The 23,157-nt window shown below is 36.0% G+C and overlaps 1 protein-coding gene across 2 annotated transcripts in view; it reads left to right on the plus strand.

Annotated features, from left to right (window-relative positions):
- LOC149786159 (prestin-like) overlaps positions 1-21,761 on the plus strand; it is a 45,599-nt gene extending 23,838 nt beyond the window's left edge. Inside the window, exons 3-9 of one of the 2 annotated variants that reach the window (XM_089978155.1) lie at positions 596-665; positions 2,401-2,616; positions 3,535-3,732; positions 6,597-6,651; positions 7,045-7,160; positions 12,219-12,539; positions 20,700-21,761. In XM_089978155.1, coding sequence (XP_089834281.1) covers positions 596-665; positions 2,401-2,616; positions 3,535-3,732; positions 6,597-6,651; positions 7,045-7,160; positions 12,219-12,539 — 976 coding nt within the window. In that variant the 3' untranslated portion in view covers positions 20,700-21,761. The remainder of the gene's footprint in view (positions 1-595; positions 666-2,400; positions 2,617-3,534; positions 3,733-6,596; positions 6,652-7,044; positions 7,161-12,218; positions 12,540-20,699) is intronic. The other variant, XM_089978156.1, reaches the window with a different exon arrangement.
- Positions 21,762-23,157: the final 1,396 nt, after the last annotated feature.

The raw sequence follows: 23,157 nt of genomic DNA on the forward strand, positions 1-23,157 counted from the left end.
AGTAATGGGATGCGCATTTGGTTGTATTAACTATGGCCAATTACTGGATACGCATTTGGTTGTACCTCTGGCTTTAATACTGATATTATATAGCCGACCTTCTTTCACAAGAAACAGAAGGAAACTATAAATTAAACTTCCATGTGTCATTCCTTAATATAGATGTACAATATACACGGGTTTCTGTGACGTGCAAGTATCATGTTAATTTTGATTTTACTCCATATAGTGTATGTGTAAATTGTAACAATTAATAATGCACGACCGTCGATTCCAGGGTTATAGAAAATGGAACAAAATGGAATATTATGGGATATACATAACTATTTTATTGCTTTTCTGTTTTCAAGTGTAAAACTTTTAATTAATTATCTATTTATAACGCACTATTAGGATCACCAATGCATTTTTTCCATTCTTTACTCAAGGCAAGTCATTCCACTATAATGTTAAGTCTTAACTGCGAACTAAGTTTGATACTTTTTATATAAATGAGCATAATTATATATATGTCAATAAAATATATGTTTGCCGAAGCTGAAAGAAAACCGGGTGGTATACGCTTTCTTAAAGCCTTTTCTTTTTTTTCTTCTAGATTCCAGACATATATATATGGCGAGGTTCAGGGGACGGAGGACTATAATCCTGACAGGACCATTAATAAGGTATGGTGGGACAGACTATAAATGTCACGATGGACTATCAGTAAGGTATGGTGGGACAGAGTAATTATACACCAATGACTATCAATCAGGTATGGTGGGACAGATTAATTGTACACCAATGACTATCAATAAGGTATGATGGGACAGAGTAATTATACTCCAACGACTATCAATAATGTATGGTGGGACAGGTTAATTGTACACCAATGACTATCAATAAGGTATGGTGGGACAGACTATAGATGTGACGATGAACTATCAATAAGGTATGGTGGAACGTACTAAACATACACCAACAACTGTCAAATAAGGCGTTGTGTGACCGACTCATTATACACCAATGACTATCAATAAGGTATGGTGGGACAGACTATAGATGTCACGATGAACTATCAATAAGGTATGGTGGGACGTACTAAACATACACCAACAACTGTCAAACAAGGCGTTGTGGGACCGACTCATTATACACCAATGACTATCAATAAGGTATGGTGGGACAGACTATAGATGTCACGATGAACTATCAATAAGGTATGGTGGGACGTACTAAACATACACCAACAACTGTCAAACAAGGCGTTGTGGGACCGACTCATTATACACCAATAACTATCGATAAGATATGGTGGGACAGACTGAATATATGCAAAGATTGTCTATAAACAAAGCGAATAAATGAAGCCATAAATACTACGAATTTTATTTAGTTTATGGGTGATTCATTTCAGCTGTTGCTGTTGGGGTAAGGCATTCAAATATAATTATATTTTAAAATACAAATTTTCTAACAACAACGAAAACTTAAAATTTAAAATTCTCTAACCTGTATGATAATATTGTTTGTATTAAATATGAATTCTGCATACTATTATCAAGCATTCTTCTATAGAAACTAGAAATAGCACTGTCCGTTGTCTGGTGTATATTTGTAATTCCCTATAATTAATTCTATATATCTTGATTTCTTTCATAGGAATCCAGAACGACTGTGTAGATACATGTGAATTAATTACTAGGTCATCATGCGAGTGTGTCTGCTACACACGAATGCATATAACACCGATTGAGAAGCATCATTTGTTTGGTGATGTGTGCTTAGTCGTGAGGGAATATGGGCTTGTGTGTGCAGGCAAGGCGATGGGTGCCGTTTACCTGCGGACCTGGGTTCGAATAAAAAAGTTAACTAACCTGTATGATAGCATTTTTTGTATTAAACATTAATTCTGCCTAATATTATCAAGCATTCTTCCTTAGAATCTAGGGATAGCTCTCTCCGTTATGTTTGGTGTATATTTATAATTCTCTATTATTTATTCTATATACCTTGATTTCTTTCATAGGAATCTGGAATGGCTGTCTAGTTAGATGAGAATTAATTACTAGATCGTCATGCTAGTGTCTGCTACACCCGAGTGCATATAACACCGATTGAGTAGCATCATTGTTTTGGTGATTTGTTCTTAGTCGTGAGGTAATATGGGCTTGTGTGTGCAAGCAAGGCTATGGGTGCCGTTTAACCGCGGACTGGGCTTCGAATTAAAAATTCTCTAACCTGTATGATAATACTTTTGTATTACACACACACACACACACACACACACACACACACGCACGTGTGTGTGTGTGTGTGTGTGTGTGTGTGTGTGTGTGTGTATGTGTGTGTGTGTGTGTGTGTCTGTTTAACTATCTATATATTGACGTATATTTAATTTTAGATTATTTATGTATTCAGGTTGAGAAGGTACCTGGCATAAAAATATTTCGGTTTCAAGCATCCATTTACTTTGCCAATGCCGAGCATTTCAGAGACAAATTGTACAAGAAAACAGGGCTTCATCCCACTAAACTTAAAAAGAAAAAGATGTGGGCGATGCATGAAACGCTGATGCGGAGAAAGCAAGAACTGGAACTATCAGAATTTAAGAGGAAGAGAGAAACAGAGAAAAAGGTTTGATCGAATCATTTGGTTTGATACTTTATGGCACAGCAATACTAGTAGGTTTTTTGGTGCCGAGGCAATTGAAGTGAAGTGCCGTTTCCAAGGACACACCAAGGTTACTGCCTCAGAATGGTCCGGTGGTAGAATTCAAACACTCATCCCTTCTCTTGTCAGTTCGGCACGCTAATCACTGAGCGACCGCATTTCCCAGACTGGATTATAAATCTTCGTTCACAACACAACCGAGCATAGGAAATGGAATTTTCGTTTAATTGTAAAGATTTTCATAATTTGAAAGAAATCTAACAGATTTTATCATAATTGTTAGTATTCGAAATTAGAATATATTTCATGTATTATACTTTAATTAGACCTTTAGACTTTACAGAGTGGAACGAGATAAAAATTCTCCTTTGATTTGGAACTTTCTGAAATCAGATAGACGTATCAGTCAGTAACCATTCTCATGACAATGTCTATTGAGATACGGAGGTGATATATGAACAGTTATTAACTGACCAATCATTCACACACCTACCTATAACATCAGCATCTTCATCAGTCCCCTAGTCTGAGGCACCACATAAGACCCAACAACCAGCTTCCTCCATTCATCTCGATTTTCCGTCTTTCTCAGTGAGTCGCTCAGGGTCAAGCCTGTCCACTCTCGAATGTTATCTTCATAACATACTGGAATTTAAAATACCAATTGACCTCTGAACAATAACATGGCGGTATCGGCGAGACTCATTACATAATCAGAGCTTCACAGAAATCTTGTAATCGCATCTAGAAAATTGTCGTGAAAAATGGAATAACTTGCATTTTCATCAGATTTTTTCAGTGTAATTTACATGCATTTTTTTCTAAGGCACATTCCATGCTAGTTAATAGTGAGGTCTGTTTCCACTTGGATATTTGTTGCAGGCTCTAGGAGTAAAAAAGGGAAGCGCGAAAGAGGTCCTGGTGGTGCACAAAGAGACAGGCTGCTTTGAAAACGAACGGGAAAAGAAACTCGCCCTGTACAGATTTGCGCAGGCGTGGCAGCCTCCAATAAAAGCGGTTATCATAGACATTACAGTCGTGAACCACATAGACTCTGTGGGCATCAAATATCTTATTCAGGTATACTGGCAAAATATATTGTGAATATGATTAGTTGAAATACATTTTCAAAATATATTCCACATATGATTGGTTGAAATACCTTTTAATGATATTAGCGTATTTGCAGTGATATGATGGTTTTAAAACAATGTAAATATTATTTTTAATTTAAGAATGCAAACATAATTAGGATTCGGTGTTAGATTAAATATCTAATTAAAATGTAGGGAGTGCCGCCTATGTGTTGCTTTAGACTGGCGTAATTATTTCGTGCCGAGAAATGTCTGCAAACAATAGGCACATACCTTTCACTTTTGAGAGCGAGTTTGTGTTATTCACTCAGGAGAGAAATAATTTGGGGTTTTCAGAGATTGATGTACAATATTGTCAAATTCACCAGCTATAATGACCAGGAATTGGTGTCAGAGGAGGAACAGTTCACGTACGAAACACATATGATACGATTCCTTTAGGTGATGGGATCAGAAGCGGTGTAGTTGATTGTGAGATGGGACAGGAATTAATGTTTTGTTTCAAAAGTACTATGCCGCTTATCACACCAGTCATATGTAAAGTAGTGAAGGTTTAGCCGCCACATTGATTTTACGCTGGGGAGTAGACAAGGATTGTATTTTGAGACCTTATTATTTTTTTGTTTATCAACTATTTGATTTGGTAACTGAGATAAAAATGTGGTAGAGGTAATTTTTTATGAGAAAATGTCCCTGATCTTTTAGCACTCTTACTTGCTGGTGATATAGCTAACTGAGTCAATGGAGTGATAACATTGATACGGCACGGACACATCATGGGACGCTTTTGCAATACCCTTGGAATGGTATAAACTTTGATAAGACAAAGTTAATTGTGTTTTGCAATAGAGATCTTTTCAGGAACTAATAAAAGTGATTTTAAATGTGTCACAGACTGGTACATTTTTGTTTCAAATGTATGGGTCTTGTGTTCACACCCAAATGATCCCGGACGAAGACTAAATAAACATTATCAGTACAGAGTATTGAATCTTTATGGATCTTTTATTATTATATCAAATGAAATTTAGGTACTTAAGTTCTGAAGATACTTTTAAAATAGTTGATGCTATGCCAAACGTATGCTATGTTATGGTTGTATAATGTGGAGCCATATATATTCAGCACGTAATGAAAGTGATCAAAGTCGCACAAAATATTTAATAATAACAAAATATGTACATGTGCGCTTGAGGTGATAGATTTTGTCATTGTATATATTATTGCATGCCAGTAATTGCCATTATTTCTTCAAAATGAAATTACAAAGATATATTCCGCATTACATAGGTAGTTTTGTAACATTCAATTCAGACGTTAGGTTCTCGTAGCACAGAATCAGAAGAAAACTCCATATGTATTATACATTATCATCCCCACATATGTATTACACATTATCATCCCCATTAGTCTAACCACACTAATAAAGTCTTTGAATCCATTAAGGTTTGATAGATTGTACTAAGTGATATGGGGGAAAAAAACAGATCGTGCGGCAAACCTGCTATTTTTTAATCTCTCTTAATTTTTGTGAGCTAGGTTGCCCAACCATAGAATAGCTAAGCTTTGTTTCACACATAGATTAGAGCTATTATATTTGTGTCCCTTAATCTTTACGTGACATAACTGCAGTTCGTGGCTCAGTCTCTTCTTCCCTCCAACAAAATGTCCGTCACATTTTTGGACTATTGCATAGCTGAAAAATATTTGAAATTACTAGCATTTAACCCTGATGAAATTACTAGTGTATAGTCCTGATGAAATTACTAATATTTAGCCCTGATGAATTTCCTAGTATATAGTCCTGATGAAATTACTAGTATATCCCTGATGAAATTATTAGCATATTAGCCCTGATGAAATTACTAAGCTATAGCCCTGATAAAATTATTAGTATATAGCCCTGATGAAATTACTAGTATATAACCCTGATGAAATTATTAGCATATAGCCCTGATGAAATTACTAGTATATAACCATGATGAAATTATTAGCATATAGCCCTGATGAAATTACTAGTATATAGCCCCGATGAAATTATTAGCATATAGCCCTGATGAAATTACTAGTATATAACCCTGATGAAATTATTAGCATATAGCCCTGATGAAATTATTAGTATATAGTAATGATGAAATTGCTAGTATATAACCCTGATGAAATTATTAGCATATAGTCCTGATGAAATTACTAGTATATAGTCCTGATGAAATTATTAGCATATAGCCCTGATGAAATTACTAGTATATAACCCTGATGAAATTATTAGCATATAGCCCTGATGAAATTATTAGTATATAGTAATGATGAAATTGCTAGTATATAACCCTGATGAAATTATTAGCATATAGCCCTGATGAAATTACTAGTATATAGTCCTGATGAAATTACTAGCATATAGCCCTGATGAAATTACTAGCATTAGCCCTGATGAAATTATTAGCATATAGCCCTGATGAAATTACTAGTATACAAATCCAATAAAATTACTAGCATATAGTGATCCTATGCTTTTTTGTAATATCAACACATTGTTAAATAGTTAAGCAACATAATGTTTTCAGGGATGTTGTTTTCCCTCTTTTAAATTCAAATAGATCATATACAGTTGATCTTCTTGTATATTATTCGCATGTCTTCTCAATGATCTACTTGTCTACAAAGTATATCTTCATCCAGAATGTGTAAACGTATGTGAACTTTGAAGTAACGTCTCTTTTCCTTCTCTCACCACTTTTAGTTTCCTTTGTCACCCATAAAATCTCTTCTGTCACCGCTCTCCAAGTTAAGATGATTCCATACTTCATTCAGATTAAATTTCGTATTTATTTATTTATTTATTTGTTCCAGATTGTAAACGATTACAAAGAAGTTGGAATTAAGGTTTTCCTGGTTGGATGCAAGCGTAAGCAGAAATAATATTATAAATATAGGATATCTCAATATAATTGTATTTTTTCTTTTATAAAGAACATATAATACTCACTATTCATGATCTACACACACACACACACACACACACACACACACACACATATATATATATATATATATATATATATATATATATATATATATATATATATACACACACACGGCATGGGTGAATGTGTGTGCAAGAGTGTATATCGTTTTAGCAAATGATTAATCTGTTCTAATTAGTGCTGAGAGTAAATGTGTTAAGCGAAAATTGACCGTTAAATCAACTGGTCCTTTGATCTGTGATCACACTGTGCTTGAGCTATCAACTTGCCTTAACTTGTTAGTGTACTGTGTATTTTATTTCTTCTTCCAACAGCTTTGAGAGACATTCTGCGCCTGGCAAACTTTCACCTTATCGTAGATTACAACATACTGTACAACTCTGTCCACCAAGCAATTGCCATAGCGCAAGACAAAGACCAGAAAGAAACGGTAACTTGAAATCTTTTTTTTCTAGCCAGTAAGTTTGACGGTAACTTTACATCGAAATTCTTGCCATTAAGTCTGACGGTCACTGTTTACATCCAACTTATTGTCATTACGTTTGACGGTAACTTTACATCCTAATTCTTGCTGTTAGTTTTGACGGTAACTGTTTGCATCGAAATTTTTGACATTAAGTTTGACTGTAACTTTACATCCTAATTCTCGCCATCAAGTTTGACGCTAAATTTACATCGAAGTTCTTGCCATTAAATTTGACGGTAACTTTACATCTAAGTTCTTACCATTAATTTGATGGTAACTTTACATCCAAATTCTGGCCATTAATTGTGACGGTAACTTTACCTCCAAGTTCTTGCCATTAAGTTTGACGGTAACTTTACAACCAAATTCTTGCTATTACGTTTGATGGTAACTTTACATCCAACTTTTTGCTATCATGTTTGACGGTAACTTTGCATATAATTCTTGCCATTAATTTTGAAAGTAACGTTACATCCTAATTCTTGCCATTAAGTCTGACGGTCACTCTTTACATCCAAATTCTTGCCATTACATTTAACGGTAACTTTACATACTAATTCTCGCCATTAATTTTGACGGTAACTTTACATCCAAGTTCTTGCCATTAATTTTGATGGTAACTTTACATCCTAATTCTTGCCATTAAGTCTGACGGTCACTGTTTACATCCAAATTCTTGCCATCACTTTTGACGGTAATTGTTTGTATCCAGATTCATGACATTAAGTGTGACGGTAACTTTACATCCTAATTCTCGGCATTAATTTTGACTTGTAACTTTACATCCAAGTTCTTGCCATCAAGTTTGACTGTAACTTTACATCCAAATTCTTGCCATAAGTTTTGACGGTAGTTGTTTACATCCAAATTCTTGCCATTAAGTTTGACGGTAGCTTTACAAACAACTTTTTGCCTTAAGTTTGACGGTAACTAGTTACATCCAAATTCTTGCCATTCATTCCGACGGTATTTTACATCCAAATGTTTGCCATTACGTTTGACAGTAACTTTACATCTCGCTATTAGGTTTGAAAGCCAACTATATATAACCATTTATGATCACATAATCTCTTTCCTCTATGATTTATTATTCATTTTATCTTTTCCTTGCTAAATGTTCCTAAATACAGATACAACATTAGATCCAATGATGTAGCTTATTTAATACTGATCCAGCATTGAATGAAATGATATAGGGTAATTAAGTAGGTGGAATTCACACAGATTCCAGTGATGCAGGGTAATTAAGTAGGTGGAATTCACACAGATTCCAGTGATGCAGGGTAATTAAGTAGGTGGAATTCACACATTATTCCAGTGATGCAGGGTAATTAAGTAGGTAGAGTTCATAGATTCCAATGATATAGGGTAATTAAGTAGGTGGAATTCACAGATTCCAGTGATATAGGGTAATTGAGTATGTGGAATTCACAGATTCCAGTGATATAGGGTAATTGAGTATGTGGAGTTCACAGGTTCCAATGATGCAGTTTAATTAAGTAGGTGGAGTTCATAGATTCCAATGATGCATGGTTTTTGTATAAATGGAACTCACATATTACAATGATGCAGGGTAACTGAGTATGTGGAGTTCACAAGTTCCAATGATGCAGGGTAATTAAGTATGTGGAGTTCACAGATTCCAATGATGCAGGGTACTAACGTAGGTGGAGTTCATAGATTCCAATGACGCATGGTAATTAAGTAGGTGGAGTTCACATATTCCACTGATTCAGGGTAGTTAAGTAGTTGGAATGTACAGATTAGAGTGATGCATGGTAATTATGTAAGTAGAAATCACAGATTACAATGATGCTTGGTAATTAAGTAAATGGAGTTCACAGATTCCAATGATGCTGGGTAATTGAATAGGTGGAGTTCACGAATTCCAATGATGCAAGGTAATTAAGTAGGTGGAGTTCACATATTCCAATGATGCAGGGCAATTAAATAGATGCAGTGTGAAGATTCCAATGATGCAGGGTAATTAAGTAGGTGGAGTTCACATATACCAATGGTGCAGGGTAATTAAGTAGGTGGAGTTCACAGATTACAATTATGCTGGGTAATTGAATAGGTGGAGTTCACATACAAATGGTACAGGGTAATTAAGTAGGTGGAGTTCACAGATACCAATGATGCAGGTAATAAAGTAGATGGAGTTCACAGACACCAATGATGCAGGATAATTAAGTTAGTGGAATACTCAGGCTACACATGCAATCCAAAGTTTTGTTTAGTAATAGTACAGCATTGATTCCAGTGATACAGGGTAAGTAGAATGAGTTAATGAACTATAATTTAACTGTAATACTTTGTCAAGTATGGAATACATATTAGTCATTATCACGTTAAATCATGACAAGGGAGCCTTTACCCGAACGATGTTAGCATTAGTGCATAGGGCTATTAAAAACCAAAGAAAATATTCAAAGATGGTATGTTTTCTTTTAATGGAATTTAATTCCTACGAGGAGATAGTGTATACGACTATCAAAAGTTAAAGATTGTATGCCTTTTTAATGGAAATGAATTCCTACGAGACAAGTTTTATTCAGCGAATAATTGTTCCCCACTTCATAGTGAGGATACACAGTAATGAAATGTGTACATGACTTAAACGACTGAGCTGAAAAACTACTGGGCAAACATGGAAAGTTGCTGTGCAGACATGGAAAGGTGCTGGGCAGACAGGAAAAGTTGCTGGGCTGACAGGAAAAGTTGCTGAGGTGATAGGAAAAGCAACTGGTCAGATATGAAAGTTCAGAAATGCCTTGACAATACACCAGCTGATCGTGATATGTATTTTTACCAAGCTTCATCCTTTAATCTAAAAAGGTTATTTAGTTACAGTGGGAAAGAAAGTGTGTTTACTATAACTGAGACTGAATATTGACCTTGATCACGGTAGATATAAACCCCAGTACGGTTGCATGACATAACTTCTTATGAATGTTGTACACGTTTACAAAGTTATATACCTTGATCACGGTAGATATAAACCCCAGTGCAGTTGCATGACATAACTTCTTATGAATGTTGTACACGTTTACAAAGTTACATACCTTAAACTCAGACAAACCGAAAGTTAAATAAATTAACCTCAAAAGGTTACCAAGCTACATAAATTACAGTGGGCACTAAAATTACATTCATTAAACTCAAGCGTCTCTAAAGTATCATACTTTAACCCCAAAATGGTTCTAGAGTTACAGAGCTGAAACGATAGTAGTGGAAAATTAAAATATTGTGTCATGACCTTGATCTTGAAGACAGGAACCGTATAACATGGCATGAATATATTGATGATATAACAGCATGGAAACTTTTATCTTTTAGTTACGTATAACATAGCATGCATTCTAGTAATGATAACACAGTACGGAAACTTTCATCTATTAGTTACGTATAACATGCCACCCATTCTAGTAATGATATAACGGTATAAAAGGTTTTATCTATTAGTTACGTATAACATGACATGCATTCTAGTGATGATATAGCATTATGGAAAATGTCATATATTAGTTACGTATAACATGACATGCATTCTAGTGATGATATAACAGTATGGAAAGTGTTATCTATTTGTTACGTATAACACAGCACATATTCTAGTGATATCGTAGATGTCATGTTGGTAAAAAAATATCATCTATTAGTTTTATATAACATGACATATGCTAATGATGCCAAATCAGTATGGGAATTTTACCTAGTAGCTCCGTATAACATGAAAGAAATTCTAGTGGTGACATATCGATCTAAGCAGTTTCATCTATTTGTTTGAAACATCGTTATGTTTATAAAGGAGACGGGAAGTGTGGTGGACAGCTTAAATGTGTTGTGTTGTGACGTTGAACTTAATGATAGGATCGTCAATGTTGTACTCTTCTTCAGGCGCGTGCAACTTCCTCCTGTGTATGGTTTCATAATTGACCCAAAGTTTAAATTTACCCATAATTGTATCCAGGTCACAAGCCGGATGCAGCCCTCTGACCGTAGGTTGAAAATGCATGCCTACGCTTTCTAGTGATCATTCATAGTATGCCAAGTTTCATTACATAATCTCAAACGGCATTATAATTACAGAAAGGATGAAATAGGTGATAGAAAACTTTAAAAAACTGAGCCGATACCTAGACCTTGCGGATAAGAAATTGTATGGGATAACTTTATAGTATTGTGGTATATGTAAGTAATGTTCCAGTCCTTAATCACAGAGTGGGTTCAAATAATGTGACTGACTGACAGACAGAAACGCGGACTCTATGTTCCACTATTTTCTTTCTTAGTAGGGTCACTGTTTCATAACCAGGAAAATTAATGGTAACTCAAAACCTTGTCAGACATGCACTAGGTTAAGATTTGAAGCTGCGTTGTCAGATATACACTAGGTGGTTAAGATAGTTTAAAGCTAAAGCATCTTTGCGCCTCATGCTACTGGAGGTGGAGGCCGAATCGATTATGAGAAGGGGTTGGAGAACGTGCACCCCGTGGCATACATTTAAGTATCTCATTTTATTGCATTATTTGACTTCTTTCATTTTCATAAGTTAAAAGCATCGTCTAAAACTTATATTCATGTGAGTTTGATAGTCTCTGCACCTTCTCCTCCCCTACCCCAGCTCATATAGTTCCGCCGCGAAGGCTCCTACTGAATTTATTAGAGGTCTGTTATATAGAAAAAGAGGACTCTTATATAGAGAAATAAATAGTTTAAGGAAAATATATTTATGCTTCCTTTATTCCTTTTTCTATGACAACTTTTAAATGTCTCTTAATAGTTCGTGAAACCAGTTTCGGCCACTTTCACCAGGCGATGTAAGGAAAAACAATTATTTGAACCAAGTTACCTAATTGAATCTGATGTGTATGGCAAGATAACTTTCCAAAAGTTGAAAATTGTATGTGTCTTTTAAACATAGGGTGTATTTGAATCTCAATTGACGTGGACAGAATCAGTAATATTCATTTGACACATCATATAACGTTATTTTTATGGTACAATATACCCTACAGAAGCCGTCCTTGACGGACATACAGTCAATGAAAGAAGTGTCTGAGAAAACCGAACGTGAGGATGAGGTGGTATTAAATGAGAAGCAAGAAGAGGAGTACGGCATGTCATTAGAAGATGCTCTTGATACCTTGGAAACACAAAATGGCGTACATGACATGGATGATAACGATACAAACGAAGCTGTACATCTGCTTCAGGAAACAGATAATGTGTCAGACACATCCAAAGGACAAGAAACTAGATTTGATTCGGATGTCTTTGAGATGATTGGCTCGCGCTCACGTAGCAAGAGAGACAGCTACATTGTTACTGCGTTCTAGGTTGGCTACATTCCTCAAATCAGATATGTGTGTATGTATGTATGTATGTATGTATGTATGTATGTATGTATGTATATGTGTGTGTGTGTGTATGTATGTATGTATGTATGTATGTATGTATGTATGTATATATGTAATGCTACCAATTATTATTAAAAATTATGTCTGCTATACTGACTGATGTAACACTGTATATAATTTCGGTTTTATAAAGGCTCGTGTCACTGATACGATAGCTGTGCAAGATAAATTAGTATATTTGGTATTATTTTACAATCTTCACCATTTTTTGACGTTAATATTGAACAAGCCACGATTGTGTCACACACTAGCACTGAACTGTCCACCAGTTTAACACATACTAGCACTGAACTGTTCACCATTTTATCATATACTAGCACTGAACTGTCCACCATTTTATCACATACTAACACTGAACTGTCCACCATTTTATCACATACTAGCACTGAACTGTCCACCATTTGATCACATACTAACACTGAACTATCAACCATTTGATCACATACTAACACTGAACTATCAACCATTTGATCACATACTGACACTGAACTATCAACCATTTGATCACATAATAATGTTTAACAGGCCACCTTGTATCACATACTAATATTATACAAGCTACCATTTTGTCAGATACTAAAGTTTACAAAGCCACCATTTAATCGTCTACTAGCTTTTAAGAAGCCACCATTTTATCATATATTTGCATTTATCAAGTCTCCATTCTATCACATACTAGCAGTGAATAAGCCACCATTTTATCACAAGCTAATATCGAACAAGCCACCATATTACGATACACTAGCATTCAACAAGCCACCATTCCATCACATACTAGCATTGAATAAGGCACCATTTTATCACATACTAGCGTTTAACAAGCTACCATTTTGTCGCACATGAACTATAAACAAGCTACTACTTTATTACATACTAGCATTTACTAGCCACCATTTTATCACATACTAGCATTTACTAGCCACCATTTTATCACATACTTGCGTTTACTAGCAACCATTGTGTCACATACTAGCCATTATCAGCCACCATTTTGTCACATACAAGCGTTTACTAGCCACCATTTTATCACATACTAGCGTTTACTAGCCACCATTTTATCACATACTTGCGTTTATTATCCACCATTTTATCACATACTAGCGTTTACTAGCAACCATTTTATCATAATCTAGCGTTCACAAGCAACCATTTTATCATATATTTGCGTTCACTAGCCACCGTGTTATCACATAATAGCATTAAACAAGCTATACGTTTATCTAATATTAGCATTGAACAAGCCACCATTTTCCAGTTGAGATGCGACATTTTAAAAGACAGTAAGAATTTTAGGGCATTTGTTTTGATAAGAATAAAACTAGTTTTGTTGCATTCTTCGGTGACGCTGGTTTGTCATCGCGCCACAAGCTATACTCAAATATTGGCATTGCATGTGGTGATTATGTTCCTTTTTACTTTTGTAAACTCATTGTCTAGCAGGTACCCTTGAAATAATATATTTTGATTAGTCATGTGAACATAAGAATCATAGACAACGTCGTGTTGTCATACATACCTGGGCAACATATTCTGTAATGATCCGTATTGTCACCATTGACAATGTCGTGCTACCGCATATGCACTGGGAACAGATTATGTAGTGGTCCTCGTTGGCGTCATAGTGTCGTGTTGCCACAGATGCACGGGCAACCTATTCTGTAATAGTTCTTACTGTCACCATGCATACTTGTACAACATAGTATGTAATGGTACGTACTGTCACCATAGACATTGTCGTGCTGCCATGCAGGCACGGGCGAGATTGTTTCTAGTGATTGGTTAATTTGAGAATATACTGTCCTATTCTAAGGCTGCAATTAACGAGTGGAGGCATCAAATAATGGTAGATCTATTTAATAACACAACAGGTGATCCGCACAAATTAAGTTACTTATATTGAGTGTTAGCGTGCTAATGTAGGAGTTACAGTATGATATGCTGGTGTACAAGTTACATTACGATATGCTAATGTACGATTTGGCCGAGTGGTTTAAAGCGCTCACCGCTACGGATCACTGCCATCTCACCTCTGTCTGCGAGAGTTCGAGTCTCGGGCTCGGCTAATGTGGGTATGTGAGAAAGCTTGCCGGTAGCTTCTCGTGGGTCGGTGGTTCTTTTCGGGGTTTTCCCGGGTTCTTCCTCCACCATTAATACTGGCCGCCATGTATGCCTATCGTGTGCTGAAAATGGCGTTAAACCCTTTTACAACAATAACAACATGTACGAGTTGCAGTATGATATGCTGATGTACGAGTTACGGTATGATATGCTAATGTACAAATTACAGTATGATATGCTGATACACAAGTTACACTATGACATGCTGATGTACGAGTTACGGAATGATATGCTGATTTACTAGTTACGGTATGATCTGCTGATGTACGAGTTACGGTATGACATGCTAATGTACAGGTTACAGTATGATATGCTGATTCACAAGTTACACTATGACATGCTGATGTACGAGTTACGGTATGATATGCCAATGCACAAGTTACAGTAGGATATGAAATACACGATAAACAGAAACATGGTTAATACACACTGTATGAATTAGAAGCACAAGGGTATGTTCATAAAAGCTGGAAACAAAAGTAGTGACTAATAACAAGCTGCATCAGTTAGAATCACAAGACTTTGATCATTAAGGTTTGTGGAAAAAAAACGTGACTAACAGCAAGAAGGAATGAATTATATGCCTATATGCTGTTATAACTTTAAAGTACTGCTAAATATTTAATACAGGTATACAGAGCTAAATATTTAATGCAGGTATATTGAGCTAAATATTTCATACAGATATACAGAGTTAATATTTAATACAGAGATAAAGAGTTTAACATTTAAGACAGATATGCAGAGCTAAATATTTAATATTAGTATGCATAGCTAAATATTTAATACAGGTATACAGAACTAAAGCATTCATGTACCTGATGATGCAGTGAGTATCACACTACAAACTAACAATAAGGATTAAATGCTCATAGTTAACTGCTTATGTCAAATACGCAGGGCTACTATGCTTTGCAATGAGTCATGCTTGACTGATAATATTTTATATGCAAGGCTACTATGTTACGTAATGAGTCATGCTTGACTGATAATGTCTTATATGCAGGACTACTATGGTTAATAATGAGTCATGCTTGACTGATAATGTCTTATATACAGGGCTACTATGCTTATTAATGAATCATGCTTGACTAATTATGTCTTATATGCAGTGCTACTATGCTTAGTAATGAGTCATGCTTGACTGATAATGTCTTATATGCAGAGTTACTATGCTTATTAAAGAGGGGGCCCCGAGTGGCCGAGTGGTCTAAAGCGCTGTCCGTTACGGATCACTGCCATCTCACCTCTGTGCGTGGGATCGAGTCTCGGATTCAGCCAATGTGGGTATGTTAAAAAGCTTGCCAGTAGCTTCTCGTGGGTCTGTGGTTCTTTCTGGGGTTTTCCCGGCTTCTTCCTCCACCATTAATACTGGCCGCCATGTATAGCCTATCGTGTGCTGAAAGATGGCGTTAAACCCTACAACAACAACAACAACAACTTATTAATGAATCATGCTTGACTGATAATGTCTTATATGCAGGGCTACTATGCTTAGCAATGAATTATGCTTGACTGATTATGTATTATATGCAGGGCTACTATGCTTAGTAATGAGTCATGCTTGACTGGTAATGTCTTATATGCAGGGCTACTATGCTTAGTAACGAGTCATGTTTGGCTGATAATGTCTTATATACAGGGCTACTATGCTTAGTAATGAATCATGCTTGACTGATTATGTCTTATATGCCGGCTATTTTGCATAGTAATGAGTCAGTCTACTTCTCAGTGAATTAAGATTATCACATTTCAGCGTAAAAATGCATTAAAAACATGGTTATTCATAATTGTCTGAAATGTACATTATATGGGCAAAAACGCATATTATGATATTTCAGTGAAAATAAATGCCATGTCGTAAAATGCATGTTTCGATAGTTCAGTGAATGAAAAACGCCATGTCATAGCATGCAAACTACGAACTGCCAGTGAATGAAAAATGTCTTGTCAGAGCATGCAAACTACGAACTAGCAGTGAATGAAAAATGCTTTGTCATAGCATGCAAGCTACGATGGGGCAGTGAATGAGAAGTGTAACATACATGTGGGGGCGCTCACCATGGCCAGTTATTATGTACTTTTGAGAGAGGGACCTGTGTAAGGTGAAGTTGTTCGCATTTGACACATAGACAGCGGTCTAAATGTTGGCGTATCTCTATGCTACTTTGATGTAATGTGGCTGAAATTTGTTTCGATATTGTATTTGCGGAAATTGTACGTGATCTAAGCAAACTGCTAAAATGACTGTTCTCTTGTGTTCAAACAATCAGCCTGAATTAGTCTAAAATACACTATCTTTAGTAGCTATTAAAATAGGGAAAATGAATTTTGCCAGAAGAGACAATACCAGCTTCTGAAAGCACAATGACTGAATTAGAAAATACATAAAATGTGAAAAAAATCTTATCGGCTCTTTTCTTTACAATTTACCACTGAAGTGGAGTTAGCGGGTTTTTGAAAGGTGCGCATCTGGAGTAAGGCCAAGCTCTATTCTCTAACCCATATTACACCCATCAATCATACACCAAAATAAAGGAAAGGAAAGGTTCTTTGAACATTATCTAAGATATATAAGGACATTTTAAAATAACCAGTACAGCCAGTGAGGAAACCAGTGGAAATTCTTTTTCTTTAAAATTCTAACCCTTATGCAAAATACGAAACTGTAGAGCGCCACCTGTTACGATAGTGAAGTGAATGAGAAGTGTCATATCGTAACATGCCTATTACAAGGGTACAGTGATTACGAAATGCCATGTTGTAACATTAATATTACAAGGGTACAGTGATTACGAAATGCCATGTCGTAACATGCATATTACAAGGGTACAGTGATTACGAAATGCCATGTTGTAACATGCCTATTACAAGGGTACAGTGATTACGAAATGCCATGTTGTAACACGCCTATTACAAGGGTACAGTGATTACGAAATGCCATGTCGCAACATGCATATTACAAGGGTACAGTGATTACGAAATGCCATGTTGTAACATGCCTATTACAAGGGTACAGTGATTACGAAATGCCATGTCGCAACATGCATATTACAAGGGTACAGTGATTACGAAATGCCATGTTGTAACATGCCTATTACAAGGGTACAGTGATTACGAAATGCCATGTTGTAACATGCCTAATACAAGGGTACAGTGATTACGAAATGCCATGTTGTAACATGCCTATTACAAGGGTACAGTGATTACGAAATGCCATGTCGTAAAATGCCTATTACAAGGGTACAGTGATTACGAAATGCCATGTCGTAACATGCCTATTACAAGGGTACAGTGATTACGAAATGCCATGTTGTAACATGCGTATTACAAGGGTACAGTGATTACGAAATGCCATGTTGTAACATGCCTATTACAAGGGTACAGTGATTACGAAATGCCATGTTGTAACATTAATATTACAAGGGTACAGTGATTACGAAATGCCATGTTGTAACATGCCTATTACAAGGGTACAATGAATACGAAATGCCATGTTGTGACATTAATATTACAAGGGTACAGTGATTACGAAATGCCATGTTGTAACATGCCTATTACAAGGGTACAGTGATTACGAAATGCCATGTTGTAACATGCCTATTACAAGGGTACAATGAATACGAAATGCCATGTTGTAACATTAATATTACAAGGGTACAGTGATTACGAAATGCCATGTTGTAACATGCCTATTACAAGGGTACAGTGATTACGAAATGCCATGTTGTAACATGCCTATTACAAGGGTACAGTGATTACGAAATGCCATGTTGTAACATGCCTATTACAAGGGTACAGTGATTACGAAATGCCATGTTGTAACATGCCTATTACAAGGGTACAGTGATTACGAAATGCCATGTTGTAACATGTCTATTACAAGGGTACAGTGATTACGAAATGCCATGTCGTAACATGCCTATTACAAGGGTACAGTGATTACGAAATGCCATGTCGTAACATGCCTATTACAAGGGTACAATGAATACGAAATGCCATGTTGTAACATTAATATTACAAGGGTACAGTGAATACGAAATGCCATGTTGTAACATTAATATTACAAGGGTACAGTGATTACGAAATGCCATGTTGTAACATGCCTATTACAAGGGTACAGTGATTACGAAATGCCATGTTGTAACATGCCTATTACAAGGGTACAGTGATTACGAAATGACATGGTGTAACATGCCTATTACAAGGGTACAGTGATTACGAAATGCCATGTCACAACATGCCTATTACAAGGGTACAGTGATTACGAAATGCCATGTCGTAACATGCCTATTACAAGGGTACAGTGATTAAGAAATGCCATGTCGTAACATGCCTATTACAAGGGTACAGTGATTACGAAATGCCATGTTGTAACATGCCTATTACAAGGGTACAGTGATTACGAAATGCCATGGTGTAACATGCCTATTACAAGGGTACAGTGATTACGAAATGCCATGTCGTAACATGCCTATTACAAGGGTACAGTGATTACGAAATGCCATGTTGTAACATTAATATTACAAGGGTACAGTGATTACGAAATGCCATGTCGTAACATGCCTATTACAAGGGTACAGTGATTACGAAATGCCATGTCGTAACATGCCTATTACAAGGGTACAGTGATTACGAAATGCCATGTTGTAACATGCCTATTACAAGGGTACAATGAATACGAAATGCCATGTTGTAACATGCCTATTACAAGGGTACAGTGATTACGAAATGCCATGTTGTAACATTAATATTACAAGGGTACAGTGATTACGAAATGCCATGTCGTAACATGCCTATTACAAGGGTACAGTGATTACGAAATGCCATGTCGTAACATGCCTATTACAAGGGTACAGTGATTACGAAATGCCATGTTGTAACATGCCTATTACAAGGGTACAATAAATACGAAATGCCATGTTGTAACATTAATATTACAAGGGTACAGTGATTACGAAATGCCATGTTGTAACATGCCTATTACAAGGGTACAGTGATTACGAAATGCCATGTTGTAACATTAATATTACAAGGGTACAGTGATTACGAAATGCCATGTCGTAACATGCCTATTACAAGGGTACAGTAATTACGAAATGCCATGTTGTAACATTAATATTACAAGGGTACAGTGATTACGAAATGCCATGTTGTAACATGCCTATTACAAGGGTACAGTGATTACGAAATGCCATGTCGTAACATGCCTATTACAAGGGTACAGTGATTACGAAATGCCATGTCGTAACATGCCTATTGCATGGGTACAATGAAAACAAAATGCCATTTTGTAACATTAATATTACAAGGGTACAATGAATACGAAATGCCATGTTGTAACATTAATATTAAAATTTTGCAGTAAATGAAAAACGCCGTGCCGTAACATGCATGTTACGATGGAGCAGTGAATGAGAAATTCCATGTCGTAATATGCTAAAGATGGTACACTAAATGACAACTAAAACAGTCAGATATTTGCTGGAACTCACTTAAAAGAAACTAAAAAGCTCTTGTTTTTACGTTTAAGTTTGAACATAGCTTCATATGATCTTCACAGGATCAAGGTGGATTTAGTTTAAAGTCTGTAATTTTAACAGCAAGCCGTACACACTTAACTTAAGAATAGTTGTGGGATTGACTAATTCGTGTATTGCTAAACTTTTTAACAAGAAACTTTACGGGAGTTGTAGAAGACACTGCACAAACCATGGCGCAAATATTATGGTGGAAAGAAAATACATCAAACAAATAAACACAAATAAAAGCAAACAACAACAAACAGAAACTCTTGCATTCTGTAAAGAGTGTGCCCTTTAGTAACACATACATTATTCATCAAGGTCTAGCATGGATGTTTGTTTATTGTAGAATGAACAAGGAGCAAATATTTTGGAAGAGGATTTGTCAGCTAAAGAATTAATTGATGAATTAACTGAATATTTATTTCTTTTCCAGGTCAAGGATAAAAAGAAGGAAATAAAAGACCCCACACATGTGCCTTTACTATGTTTTTCAAATTTGCATAACACAGTAATTATGTAGCATTTAGCCTGTGTTTCCGTGCATTATTTGTTTGCCATTTAAGCCCGTGTTTCCATGCATTGTTTGTACGCTATTGAAGCCTATATTTTTATGTGTTTATTTGTAAGCTACCGAAGTCTATGTTTCAAAGTGTTTATTTGCAAGCTATTGGAGACTATATTTCCATGTGTTTATTTCTAAGCTACTGAATCCCATATTTCCATGTGCTTATTTGTAAGCTGTTGAATCCCATATTTCCATGTGTTTATTTTTAAGCTATTGAAGCCCGTGTTTCCATGTGTTTATTTTTAAGCTATTGAAGCCCGTGTTTCCATGTGTTTATTTAAAAGCTATTGAAGCCCAAGTTTCCATGTGTTTTTTGAAAGCTATTTAAGTCAAGAACTTACTCACTTAGTTGCGAAATATGAAGTTTGCTTGAACCTTGTAGACACGTGGTTCATTAATTTAACGCAGCTCATTGTTTCTGTACTTGTTTGAAGTGTCCGGTCTCATTTTCACGACTCTTCGAAATAGATTCAGTTCAAGCGATTAAGAATTAGCTATTGAAAATATTCTGCTTATGTTAAACTTCCATGGATGCTTAGCATGAGTTGGCTTGTTATGTTAAACTTCCATGTACGCTTATCACCAGATGGCTTGTTATGTCAAACTTCCATGTACACGTATCATGAGGTGGCTTGTTATGTCAAACTTCCATGTACGCTTATCACCAGATGGCTTGTTATGTCAAACTTCCATGTACACGTATCATGAGGTGGCTTGTTATGTCAAACTTCCATGTACGCTTATCACCAGATGGCTTGTTATGTCAAACTTCCATGTACGCTTATCACCAGATGGCTTGTTATGTCAAACTTCCATGTACACTTATCATGAGATGGCTTGCTATATCAAACTACGCTTAGGGTCGTCCATTAATTATGTCAACAAAATGGGGGGGAGGGGGTTTAAAGAAGTTTGACAATTGTTGACATGGGGGAGGGGGAGTTCAAGATAAATTGACGTCAACAATGTTATTTTTTACAATAAATTTAATAAATCAAAAAATAGGAAATTAGTCGGTGCGTTAGTATGGCACACACTCGCTCGCCCGTCAACCGCTCCGGTGGCCTAGTGGTTAGAGCGTCCGTCTCGGATGCGGGAGGTCGTGGGTTCGATCCTCGGCCGAGTCATACCAAAGACTTACAAAAACGGTACTAACAGCTGCCTCGCTTGGCGCTCAGCATTAAGAGGTTAGTGTTAGGACTGGTCGGCCCGGTGTCAGGATAATGTGACTGGGTGGGTGCTAGACATCACTATAAACTGCCACGCTGCAGACATCGTAGCGATATGACTGAAAAATTGTTAAAGCTACGTTAAAAATCCAAATCACATCACATCACATCACACGCTCGCCCGTCAACAGTCCACCAGTTTAATCCTAAACCGGTTGAGCTCTTGCCAAGGAAGTCATAGTCTTGCATCATCATATTTTGTTTTTATTCAATGTAGATTGTAGACTGTAGACAGATTAACCACATATGGTATTAATCTGAAGAAATTAATGAATCAGCCACTATGCCCATTATAACAATTGAGGAACATTTGGCTTCCCCATGGGAAGATGATAGAAGCTAGAATATAAAGTCTCGATTTTTTCATGAATTCAAAGTGTTATAGTTAATTTGAAATCTGTTAAACAAGGAGAAAAAATGTATTAAAATTTATTTGTAGACCTATTAATTTCCATAATTCTATTTTTAGCATAAAAGCCAGCCGTATAAAATATTGTTAGTTTGGGGGGGGGGGTAAAAATTTTTTTACATGATTTTATTAAGGGGGTCACTGAAAGTTTGACAGTTGTTGACAAGGGGGGGGGGGGGGAATTGCCTAAAAATTGTTGACATAATTATTGGACGTCCCCTTATCATGAGATGGCTTGTTATGTCAAACTTCCATGTACGCTTATCATGAGATGGCTTGTTATTCTTGACAAGTAAATATGTCAACTTGTTGAGGATACATTGTGTTGCTTCGTAACATGGAAGCATTACAGATGAAAAACGTTTAAAGTTCACATATCGTCTAATTATTTAAATCTAAGAGTAAACATGTTTAATGCAGATTTAGGATGTGGCATAATGTATTTCAATGTCCAGATTTCTATAGCGTCGGAGTAAAAATAAAAGCTAATCCAATATATTCGGTGATCTCATTCACTTATTTGCTAAACACTCACAAGCTTTGTTGTCAAATACATTTAAATCTCATGCGCATTGTATCTGCGATACATTTAAATACACATGTACCTTGTATTTCAAATACATTTAAATCTTTGAAACAACCCAATTTATTAACTTTTTCATCTGTGTACATCCTGCCCAAGAAGAAA

The sequence above is a fragment of the Sinohyriopsis cumingii genome, chromosome 12, assembly GCF_028554795.1.
Source record: "Sinohyriopsis cumingii isolate HCF-2022 chromosome 12, ASM2855479v2, whole genome shotgun sequence".
Lineage (NCBI taxonomy): Eukaryota > Metazoa > Mollusca > Bivalvia > Unionida > Unionidae > Sinohyriopsis > Sinohyriopsis cumingii.